The sequence below is a fragment of the Protopterus annectens genome, chromosome 5.part0, assembly GCF_019279795.1.
Source record: "Protopterus annectens isolate FY-2018-M chromosome 5.part0, PAN1.0, whole genome shotgun sequence".
NCBI lineage: Eukaryota > Metazoa > Chordata > Ceratodontiformes > Protopteridae > Protopterus > Protopterus annectens.
Genome location: NC_056735.1, coordinates 1,695,690,158 through 1,695,703,368, shown reverse-complemented (window position 1 = coordinate 1,695,703,368; position 13,211 = coordinate 1,695,690,158). Strand labels below are relative to the sequence as shown.

At 37.3% G+C, this 13,211-nt stretch overlaps 1 protein-coding gene across 1 annotated transcript in view; it reads left to right on the top strand.

Moving 5' to 3' along the window:
- SPAG17 (sperm associated antigen 17) overlaps positions 1-13,211 on the top strand; it is a 3,638,922-nt gene that overhangs the window by 2,288,385 nt on the left and 1,337,326 nt on the right. Inside the window, exon 27 of the mRNA XM_044071485.1 lies at positions 9,043-9,212. Coding sequence (XP_043927420.1) covers positions 9,043-9,212 — 170 coding nt within the window. The remainder of the gene's footprint in view (positions 1-9,042; positions 9,213-13,211) is intronic.

The window sequence follows — 13,211 nt, the reverse complement described above, 5'->3', positions numbered from 1 at the left end:
CTTTTTTGGGTGACATAAGCCAGGGTACCTTGTTGGCTAGGCTTACTTAGGCCCTTGGGCCAATAGCCTAGTACATACCTATGAACCTGTGAACCTAAATAACCATCCTGAAATATTTTCTTCCTTTCTTTATCAAATTCACACACTCATTTCTTTCCAAATGTGTCTCCTTTAGCATAGCTATTTGCACTCTGCATTTTTTGTAATATAGTTCATTACTCTTTCTTTTAAGTATCTACATGTGAGACAATTCACATTTAAAGATAATATGCAGAGTGGTTTCATTATGACAAGAAGTTATTATTCCCACCTATTATGAGTAACAGCTTTCTTTAAATGTCTAGCTTCAGCTTTTGTGTTACTTGCATACACTAATATTTGGCAGGTTGGTCCTTTATACAGTAATTTCCTGTCATTTCCATTTGAAGTCATGTCACATCTTACAAAACCTCTTGTTTTAATGAAAACCCTCAAAAAACACACACAAAAGAACCACATAACCGATTAGCTTACTGCAAACACACTAAACCATATACATCTTCAAATAATTAATTGTCCCAGATTAACTACACTCACAACTTGAACTGACCTGTGATAAGGGTTATCCATGCTAACATGAGTGGTACAGCCTGTGCTTCTACTTACATTAAGTGCTGTCTGTTTTTGTCTTATCCTTATTCCTCTCCCAGATGTAGAAAACAACTTGAATGCTTTCAGAAAACATTATCTTTTAGTCATTGAAGAAAACAGTATTATGTTTTTATTGCCTGTATCATCTTGTCTCCATAGAAATATGAGAGCCAGATACAAAGTTACATTCAGCTACAAGCTTCTCATGTTGCACTGTGAACATTTATTTGCTAGAGGAAAATTTTTCATTACAATCGGTATTTTATTTACTTGCTTCCCCTTAAAACGTGTTATTAGATCAAACCAGTGGCTTTAATCCAGTCATTCCCCTATGCAAAGGTAAGAAAAAGCATATCAATTATATTTATATCATGCTGTATTGTCCAGGCTTTTTTCTGTTTTTACATTACAGTACCTACATTTCATAAAAATGAATAAGAAAAAGGAAAGAAGAAGGAAAAAGGGTCACCTGTTTAACTCACTTTATACTTTGCAGTATATGTCATATTTTATAAAAATACTGTTAAGAACAAAAATGTTTTACTGGCAGTTACTTCTTTCCTTCCTCTTCCCCCTCTCCTTAATGTTCTTTCATATATTAAAGACAAGAAGTGAGCATATGTGCTGGAATCCCTTACAAGTTTAAAGAAGTCAAACAAGTCCAATATTTCAAGGTTTTCATATTCCACCATATTTCATAAATGTGATTGATTCTTTGTAACCTTGCATTTATTCATTAATTTCTGAGTTAATGGTTCTCTTCCTGTTGATCTCCATCTCACAAATCCAGTCCCTGGATCATTTTCAACATACTCCTGTTTTTTTTCTAGTCAACTTCTGTGCTTTTTTTCTGTCTCTCAAGCATTTTATTTTGGCACATTGGAAAAGGTTTCACTGACATAGTCTCTCTATGAGCTTTACTATCAGAACAATAAGAAGCAAAATCCCATTCTGTCTGATAGCTCACTTTTTGTTGGAGAAATGTTTGTATCCTTAGTATGTTCTGCATCAAAAAATTACTTTGACCCTACAGGAAGAAATATTCTGAGGACAGCTGAATACAGCAGCTTGAATCTCACCCTTGCTTTTCAATATTCTCTGATTTCTATAATACATTTATGCCTCTTCTACCTGGTGTACAGTGAATAATCATTTTCCACAAACAGCTTTTAGTACTTTGTCCTTGTGTCACAGTTTTGACAGCATCAGTTCTTTCTGATGGTAGCATTGCATCTTTACTATTAGAAGTATTGGCTGCTTTCTCATTGCCAGATTTGGATCATACACAAGATGTGCCCCTTCAGTTAACATCTCCTGTTGTGGAATTCCAGTCCAGGTGCTTATTTGAGCTTTGATAAAATTAATAGAGTCTACTCTTTCTAGTTTCTCTGGTACAGCAGAAAATTTCAGGTTTCCTCTATGTGCTCTGTCCTCTATTTTTACCATTTTTTGAATTTCATATTTCATTTTTTGAGTTTCATACTCAGCTAGCCTTTTCTTCATTTTGACATCTATTTTTTTCCAATTTTATCAGCTCTTCTAAATATCTGATTAAAGCTTCTTCCATTTTCCAGCCTTTTGTTGTTTGAGTTGATATAATCGTTCAGTGTCTATTTTAATCAGCTCTGAACACATTTTACTTATTTTTTCCTCTAGATTACTGTAAGTCATGCCTTGCACCAAAGCTAGAGCTTGAACTGCTTTTTGCTGAACAGATGCAGGATTCTTCCCAGCTAATATTTTCTCCTCACTGTGATTGATTTTCTTTCAGCTTCTCTAAATTTCTTCTTTGCTGCCATCCAGACAGTACAATTACTAGACAATAACTGAAATTTACCCCAAAATACAAATTCAATGGCTGTCTTTTTCAGAGTTTCTATTTTTAAACTGGGAGAGCTACAATTAAGCTGTTTCTCAGTGTGCGGCCATCTTGGAAGTCCCCTAAGTTAGATCATTTTCATTAAAATATCAGTGATTGGTGGCAGCTAGATGCAATTTCAATTGACTATAAAGCCACAGTGGCTAGTTCACTGGCATTTTTAACATATACTTGAGAAAAATGGCTAAAATATTGATGAGGTCGGGTCTATATTAGAACAATGAACATTCAAAATTTCGAGAGTTCTAATATCGAACCCTATGAATCGAAAGTTTAAAACATCTAACTTTCAGAACAGCAAATTTTTTCCTAGGGAAAAAAATTTGCTGTTCCAAAACACATACACACAACACAAGCACACCAAACAAACAGCAATCCACACACATACACCTAAACTCTTACACCTAACCTACACTAAACTATGCATATACCACTAACTATCCACTTACCTTAACCCAAACCCTAACCCTAAGGGCCATCACTATTGCACAGTCACCTCATCAACGCCCTAACCCTAACTCACCTTCCCCGCTCTAACCCTCACGTCCACACAATCGCACACTTACCTGACCAGCTCCCTAACCCTAACTCACTTAACCCACCCTAACCCTCATGTCCACACAATCACACACTTACCTGAACCTGATCTGTAACTTTACATCACAGCGCTGAAAATACCAAAGCAACAGAAACGGACTACCGAATTCTTTCCCTAGGAAAAAATTTGGTTTTCTCTTTCTTCTGTAGTTTCAGCATTCGCTGAAAATGGGTCGATATTAGAACACTCAAAATGTTGAACGTTTGGTGTTCTAATATAGACCCATGAGGTCAATGGGTTATATAGTGGCAGAAGGTTTAACATTGGTGTGATGTTTGAAAGAAGATTTAGATAGAATGCTATTAAAAGCATTCATAGACAGACTGTTTATTATTCTGCAGTAGGTCTTGGAAAAGTGGAGATTTATAAATGCCAATAATGTGGATATGTGTCCTTTGTACTTCAAAATGTAATCACTCTTGTAGATCAAAGTGTGTGCTATACCTTTAAGAAGCATTCCAGTCAGCAGGCGTGTGCTTATAAGTACTGAGCACGTACAAGCAAGAATACCATTTTGAAGGAGTAGCCAGAGTGAAAGCATGTATGAGTGTAGCAGTCTGTTTAAGTTTAATGTTCCTGCTATTCATCCTGATGTGTTTGTGTGTAATAAACTACATAAACGAATACTCAAGCCTGTCGTCTTATTCAGATACACAAGAAAAGCAACATGGTGTTAGAATGGGGCCCAGAGTCAAAACCATGAGGCACACAGTTAAAGTTGGAGGACTATACAAGAGTGGATCATCCCTACTGCTCAAACGACTCACAAACAGGTCAGAAATTAATTCTGTGTACTAAAACCGACTTAAATGTTTTTTACTCAACAAATGTAAAATGAAGCACTTAAAACACTCAAGATGAATTTCTAATTAAACTTTGTGATTGACTTAAATGTTCAAAACTGCTACATATTGATAAAAATATTCAAAATAATTACAAAAATGTTTGAAACAGTATCCAAATCGCATAAAATGTATAAAAAAGGGAAAAAACAACCATATTTTTGCTCTGTACTATTTTTGCATTAGCTAAACCTATTCAACATCTGAAGTGTGCAAAGTGTTGGCAAGTGTTAGTAGTATCACAGTACAGTTATTTCATAAAGTACTGCCATTTCAAAGAATATTTTGCAAAGTACAGTCTTTCAGAGAGTTTGTTGTGCATTTGAATATTATTACAAGTACCTGGTGTGTGTGCATGTTCGTACTTAATTACAAGGGCCATATTTGCATTGTGATTAAACATAATTTGCTGGCATAGCAGAAGACTTTCACAGACTAAGTCAAAGTGTGTTTGAAATCAGTATCACAGACATTTGGAGAGTGTTTGAGCAAGGGTATGATAGTTTCATTCAGGCTGCTTTTTCTGAAAAAAACGCACATACAAAGGCATTTATTCTACTTAATTTAGCTGGATCAGAAGCCATTGAAAGAGAGCATTCATTTGTGTATGCACCTGCTGTTTTTGCAGGGGAAGGGGAAGACCACCATATTGTGGTACTGGCTGAAACATGGGAACCCTCAGTGCTTAAACGTAAATTTAGAGAAATGTGTAACCCCCAAACAAATATTGCAATGGAAAGGCACTTATTTTACACAGGAGATCAAAAGTCTGGTGAAACTTTTGCAGCATATATAACCGACTCGAGAAATAAGGCTAAAACGTGCAGATTTGGTGATCTGAGAGATGAGCTGATAAAAGATAGGCTTGTCTGTGGTATTGATAATGATGCAGTGAAAAAAGATTTTGCTTTGGGACAGTGATTTAATGTTAAATAGGGTAATTGAGATTTGTCAGATATATGAGTTTACAGAAAAGCACACAAATATGCTTACAAGTGAGAAAAGCACACACATGGCTTATTCTGCTACTAATGTAGATAATATGCAGCATGAGATTAAAAAATAAAGGCCTAAGGATGTGGTGCCTATGAAACCCAGAGCAGCTTCAACAAGGCCCAGGGTACACTCAGCAAAGCACAGGCGCGACTCAGCAAAACCAGTAGCTAGCCTCATAGTCAACTATCGTAATTGTGGTGTTAACCACTAGCCCAAATGAGAAAATTCCTTAGTTTTTGGTCAGCAGTGCGATTCTTGTAAAAAGTGGAATCATTTGAAAAGGTTTTGCAAATCTAAAGGGGCACATTCTTTTATTAAAAAAGAGCATTCAAAGAGGCAAGCTGATCAGTTAGAAAGCTGCAACCCTACTTTTTTATGTTGATGGTGTGTCTGTGCTTGGTGAGACAGCCAGTGCAGTAGATATATGTGCAAAGAATGAGATCTTTTGTACTGTTCAGATTAATGGGAGGCCCATGGAGCTCAAAGGAGATACTGGTTCAAAGTGCAATGTTATGTCAGCAGAAACGTTTGCTAGAGTAAAAGCTGGTGAGAAACTTAATCTGGCAAAGTGTGTAAAGCTTGTTGCATAGGGTGGTGAAGAAATTCAAACCAAAGGCACAGTAGTGCTGTCATGTTACTCTGCTGTGAACAGCTATGACTTGCAGTTTTACATAGTCAAGAGACATGTGCAGTCATTATTAGGCCTCAGAGACAGTTTGAAGATGGGGCTGTTTTCATTTAATAAAGAAGTCCACTATGTAAGCTTGAATGAGAATAGCTCAAATTTCACCCAGACTATTTTTTTCTGACTATGCTGATCTTTTTGAAGAAAAACTAGGCAAGCTGCTAGTTGTGTACTCCATGAAGTTAGACCCTGAGGTAAGGCCAGTCATCAGACCAGCACAGAAAGTTCCAGTAGGCATGCAGAACAGAGTCAAGGCTAAGCCAGACAGAATGGTGCAGCAAGAAGTAATTTGTCCAGTTGAAGAACCAACTGCATGGGTATCCTCCATGATGGCAGCTCATAAGAAAAGCTCAGATGATATTAGAATTTATACAGTATTGATCCAAGAGATTTGACCAAAGCACTAAAATGACCTCATCATCCAGTGCGCACAGCTGAGGAGGTTGCTGCCCTTATCTCAAATGCCACTGCATTTTCTGTCTTAGATGCAAAAAGTTCATTTTGGCAAATTTTGCTTGACCAAAAATCTTAATTGCTAACCACATTTAGTATGCCACTTGAAAGGTACAGATTTTTGAGAATGCCATTTAGAATAAATTGTGCCAGTGAAGTCTTGCAGTGTGCAATGGAACATTTTTTTTATTTGGCTATCCATGTGATATTATAGTAGATAATATTCTTCTAGGCGGCAATGGTGAAGTCGAACATGATAGAAACCTCAAGAAAGAGCTTATGAAGTGAATCTTAAGCTGAATCCTCAGAAATGTAAATACAGCTATGAGAAGTTATTTATGTAGGTCATTTGTTTACAAGTTCAGGCTTATGACCAGATCCTTCCAAGCAAACTGCAATTCTTAAGATGTTAGCTCCAGATAATGTTCAAGCCTTACAACGTTTTCTTGGAATGGTCAGCTGTCTAGCCACATTCATTTCAGATTTCAGTCAACTTTCAGTACCGCTAAGAGAGTTGACGAGTAAAGATATATCTTGGTCCTGGTCAGAACAACACCAAAGAGCATTTGATGTCCTGAAACAGAAAATTTCCACTCCACCTACTTTAACATACTATGATGTTCACAAACCAGTAACTCTTTCCTGTGATGCTTCTAAATTTGGTCTTGGTGCAGTCATTCTTCAAGAGGGTAGACCAGTAGCCTATGCATTGAGAATTCTAACCTAAACTGAGATGTGGTATGCTCAGATAAAGAGCTCTTGGCAATTGTGTTTGCATGTTTGAATTTCCATGATTATATTTATGGCCAACCTATTCAAATCGAAACTGACCACCAGCCTTTGGTTACTACTTTGAGAAGGCCAATGCACACAGCTCCTGCTAGATTGCAACGCATGATGCTTAAATTGTAAAAGTACAGTTTCAGTCTTGTTTATACAAAAGGCAAACTTCTTTATTTTGCTGATACTTTATCCCAATCACCCAGAAAAAATACTGAGCAGCATGAGAATGAGGAACCTGATTTTGAAGTAATGGAAGAGAGAAAATTTTCTTCTACACGTCTGGATGAGCTCAAAACTCACACAGCTTCAGATCCAATTCTCCAGAAGCTCAATCTCTTTATCAGTCGAGGATGGCCTTCAAAGCAGTCTTGTTTACCAGTAGATGTGCAGCAGTATTTTCCTTAGAGAGACGAGATTTTGTCAGATAATGATATCATCATTAAAGGTCCAAAAGTGATTGTTTCAAAATCCTTGCAATAAGAGTACATTAAAATCTTACATCGTGGCCACCCAGGAACTGATGCTATCAAAAGAAGGGTGAGAGGGCCAGTATTTTGGCCTTCTTTGTCAAAAGATATTGAGAAAGTACTTTCTTCTTCTTCTATTTATAATGGTACTAAACCGCATCAACAGAAGTACCACTTCAGTTAAGCCAGATTCCTGAATTACCTTGGTTGACAGTAGCTACTTATATCTTCGAGTGGAATGGTCAACATGAGATTGACCTAATTCCTAAACTAACGTCCAATACTGCCATTACTAAGTTGAAGAGACAATTTTCTGTATATGGTAGTCTGCACAGAGTAATTTCTGACAATGGTGCACATTTTACAAGTCAGCAGTTCAAAAGATTTGCTGAAACGTGGGACTCTGTTCATATTATGAGTAGTCCTGAATACCCACAGTCAAACGGCTTGACTGAATGTGCAGTTCAAAGTGCAAAATAGCTGTTAGAGAAATTGAAATGAGACAATGCCAATGTTTTTCTAAATCTCCTGAATCTCAAAAACATTCCTCGCGATTATCATCTTGGTTCTCCTGCCCAGAGACTTATGTCAAGACAAACCAGAGCCACATTACCAATCAGTACCAATTTATTGGTTCCATGTACTAAAAACAACAAAGCAGTGAAAGCTCAACTCCTGAAAAAGCGTTTGCCCAGAAGTTCTACTATGATAAGACCAGCAAACCATTCAGTCTATTAAAGGAAGTGGAGCTAGTGAGGATGCGGACAACAAAAGATTTTGATTGGGTTGGATTTGTGAAAATTTCGTGTCAAGAACTGTGATCGTCCATCATGGAATCTCAGGGAATGGAATTTTGGTGGAATCAGAAGCATTTATTACTGGTGTCTGAACCAGTGTTACAGTACCTTGCCTGTAAAGACTATAATTATCAGAGTGGTTTATCCAGTGTTCCAGTTCCAGAGGATATTCCAGCAGATAGTCCTGTTCTTGAGAATACCCCTGAGAGTCCAAAAGCAGAACATTCCCCAGTAACTGTCCCTGTTGCTAAACCCAGTCCAACTATTATATTACAAGATCAGATCACATTTTCGGACCTAGTTCCAAATACACTGCAACCTGGACATGAATGTTGTTTTCTTTATTATTGTCTGTATAATTTGCATGCCTATTCAAATGTCATTGTCAATGCAAGACATCTCAGTAAAGAGGAAGGATGTAGATCATCAGTGTGTGTGATATGCCTTTAAGAAGCATTCCAGTCAGCAGGCACATGCATATAAGTACTGAGCACATGCAGGCAATAGTGCCATTTTGAGTGAGCAGCCAGAGTCAAAGCATGTACGAGTGTAGCAGTCAGTCACTTAGTTATGTTCCTGCTATCCATCCTGATGTGTTAGTGTGTAATAAACTAATTAAACGATCACCAGAGCCTCATCGTCTTATTCAGATGCACAAGATGAGCGACAACCCTTCTGTACTCTAAAAACTGTATCATAAAGAAGTCATTTAATAAATGGCACAGACAATGAAATGTGAATTATTATAGCTCTTAATTCCAATTCCAAACAAAAAGATGTGTGGTGATACAATGTACTCTTACTGACTGAATGTAAGTATTTTATTTAACTGCAAAGACTGATTGAACTGTATTACTTATTGCCCCATGGAAACTATGCTTAAAAGCTTCTTGTTTTATATTTTTATAATAGGTTTGAAGGGTAAGAATGGTACACAAAGTGTGTCAAACATCCTGGTACGACAGAGTTATCCTCTGAAAACAGGTTTCACATCTGAAAAAATTCCTGCATTACATGAGCTATCAAGAGTCATTACCAGTGAGGGAACTACAATTAAATACATGGCAGATGGATCCACTCAGGTAAAAAAGCTCTGACCTTTTGAAAATAATGCACTTTGTGTTAAATCTTATATTTTGAAAAGTAAATTCACAGATATTAATATAAAATTTGACAAGTATGTGGACTAGGGCACTATAAATGTATTTCAGAAAGCTATCATCTGTGTTTCCTTGCTGCTTTAGCATCCTCATGAGGTACATAAAACAAAGTAGGGCATCCTATATTTAAAGCAACATTTACATATATAGAATAATTAATTAAACAAATACATTATGAAACTTCATCCAAGGGGTCAAGTTAAAGAAAATCATTGTGCTCTTTTCTGTAATGGTATATGCTGAACTGCAAGAAAATGTGCAACTCATGATTCAAAGACAACAGGTCATACACCCCAGACAGCTGGTTATTTGCAAGTATGCATTAGTAATGCAGACTGTGTGGACAAAAAGTGTATTTTAGCGGATATGCAGATGCCATATACACAAAAGCATAGCCACATTTCAAAGAGAGAGACACAGATTTATGAAAGCTGGCAGTGCCTTAAGCAAAATAGTACATTACTGTGCAGTAAAAGAGTCTTTCTGAAATGAATAGCATTACCAATACTGTCATGACATGACAGCAGCAACAGAAGTTCTATAATTAAGGCTCTGATTCATAGCTGATGTCATTCTAAACTAGTACGTTTGTTTATATATCTATATATATATATATATATATATATATATATATATATATATATATATATCATAATCCATATGGTTATTTAATACCTTTTTAAATTCCATTAAACTAGTAGTGCTCCTGATATGTCTAAGTTAATTGAGTCCAGAAGCTTATGACCTACTGGCCTCCAGGACTGATTATCACAACCCATGTTGACATTTACTACTTCCCATATTCCCTAAAGGGCCCATCTCTATACCGGAAGAATGCAAAGTACCTGTAATCATGGCTGCACAGGTAAAAAACACACTCTCCAAAGCCAAGAACACAGCATCCATGGGACTTGACAACATCCCAGGCTGCGTTCTACATGAACTACAGAACGAACTGGCACCCCACCTAAGTACCATGTTCAATCATAGCCTCACCTCAGTGCCCACTGAATGGCACACAGCAACGGTTATCCCATTCCACAAAGGGGGAGCCACCACAGACCCCGGGAACTACCCCATTAGCCTGACAAGCCTGGTCTGCAAGGCTATGGAGCGTATCATCATGGAACTTATAAACAATGACAGTGGTAATCTCCAAACTCTGGACCTCTGTAAAAGGCAGATCATGTCTCCTAAACCTGATAGACTTCTTTGAAGCGGTCACCAAAGCTGTAGATGAGGGTAAGGTGGTACACACAGCCTATCTAGATCTCGCCAAGGCTTTTGACACCATCCCCCACTCTGGAATTATAAACAAACTCACTAAACTAGGTATAAATCCCTATGTTACAAGATGGGTTGCCAACTGGCTCTCTGACTGAACCCACACTGTGAAAGTAGCAGACTCTAAATCCAACTTCAGACCAGTCACAAGTGGAGTACCACAAGGTACAGTCCTGGGTCCTTTTCTGTTTGGTATCTGCTTCTCTGAAGTACTGGCTAACACAGAAGGTCTTTGGCTAACAAAGTTCACAGATGACTGCAAACTAGGAGCCATAATCAAATCTCCTAACGCTGTGGACATCCTACAAAAGGGCCTCACTGAGACAGATGCCTGGTGTCAAAGCCATGGCCTCAAGCTCAATGCCAAAAAGTGCATTGTCATCCCTTTTGGTAAAAACTCTGTACCCATGAACTACCACATAGGCAGTAGTCTACTTAACGCCGAAAGTATGATAAGAGACCTTGGGACACAGATGGACAGTAGTCTCTCCTTTGATAATCACATCGCCACAGTAGTCAGGAAATCCTTCTACGTGGCACACCTCATCACAAAAGTTTTCTCAGCCAGGAAAAAAGAGGTCATTGTTCCCCTCTACTCATCACTCATTAGACCCATTATAGAGTACAACGCCCCTTTTGGTTTGTACCTCACAAGACATCTACAACAACTGGGAAGGCTACAGAAATACCTCACAAAGAGGATTACTGGCCTCAAACAGATGCCCTACGCAGACCGTCTCAAAAAAATCCAGCTTTACTCTGTCGCATATCGCCTACTCAGAGGCGATCTCTGCCTAACATACAAAGCTATGTCAAACCCAGAGCTGTTGGACATGCTCCACGTAAAGAAATCCCAATCCCTCCAAGCTACACGCTCTAGGGACCTAAACCTTGTCACCACAATAAACAGAACATGCTGGTGAGATAGATTCCTGTCTCAGAGACTTCCCATACTCTGGAACAAACTGCCTATCTATATCAAACAAAGCTCCTCATTAGCACTCTTCAAGAAAAATCTTGATGATTGGATGTGAGATAGGAAATTCACCCCAGGGATCACTTCTGTGGCTGTGCTTGACAGGGGCACAGGAAAATAATTTTCTTGGGTGGCAAAAGCCAGGGTACCATTTGGCTAGGCTTATATAGGCCCTAGGGCCAATTTCCTAGTACCTACTTATGAACCTATGAACCTATGAAGGAAGTTGATGACTCAGTTCTACTGACTAGAACTGGAACTGGAACTGATTAATTTGACTGACTTTAACAGGAACCTCTTGAATAATCTTGGAAGGTGTAATGTAATGTATCTTTCACTCTGTTTTTAGCATTAGGCTACAGAGTCTGATACTAGCTCCCCCAAACAGGCAAGACATTTAAAAAACAACAGATCAAACATTGCTTTGTAGACCAGGCACAGGCTGACTCTTAATAACCAATAATAATAATAAGAAGAAAATAACAACAGTTCTTGATATGTCTCTGAATAGTTTAAGTTGTCCAATACTATGATTTTTATAGTAGGTAATCATCGTACCTTTTGAATTTATTTCAAGTTGTTTGTTCAAAGGTTACAAAATGCATTGATGTCCTCTAAAATGAGTTCTCAGTAAAGTTATGAAGTGGAAAAAGGACCTCCCTGGAGTGATTAGGCATGCGTTTTAGCATTAGTTAGATTACAGAAGATTCCCTTCTGACTTTGATAGACACACACAACTCAAAACTTAAAATACTCTCTAACATTATCCTATATCTTTAATAATGATGTCATTTTTATGATCTAACATTTTATTTTGTAATCATAATTTAGGCCCTTTTTGCCAAGTCTCACAATGCTACATTTAATGACATTGAAGGTAAGGTCAAAGCAAATAAGAAAGGATAAAACCAAAGCAAATGGAAGCAAGTGCTGTATAGTAAAACCAAAACAGTAAAATTCAGCACAAAAAGCACAACGAAGTACAGCACACTGATTTATTCAGAGACAGCACACCACAAGGATTAAACATAAATGCTTATATCCACTATTACATTTTCATCTACACAGACTTCTTCAGATGCATAAGTAAATATAACTTGCAGATAGCAGTTTAAATACTTTTGCTTGAGTAGTACCCATCCAATCACAATTCAGTTAGTTAAAATGTGAACTAGTAAAAACCAAGCAAATCACATGAAATGAAAATGTATATGCATAAAAAATATAAAAACACACAAGACTTAAGACATACAATATTTCTTAAAAAATGTATGTATATAAATATATGTAGTATTAAAATTGTATGATACAATAAAATCAGTCACTAAAATATATATCAAAAATTAAAAAACCCTCTAGTGGCCATTCTGAGAAACATTCCTTTCATAAGTAAAACTTGAAACTAGTTGTATAGTAACATTTTTTTTGTGTGAAGTTGTGTAAAATATTTTGTAAACAAAAGACTATCCATGAGTGTGTTATAACCTAGCAGCATGTAGTTTTAAAACTGGAGCTAAAGAAGTAACATAATTGAGACCAGGGTATTTATTAGCCTCTAGTAAAATCTGCCAGAACACTTCTCTATACTCAATTGTGGTTTCCCCAGGGTCCTTCTCTCAACCCCTTAGCTATTTCTTCCACCACAAAAAATGAAAACAAAG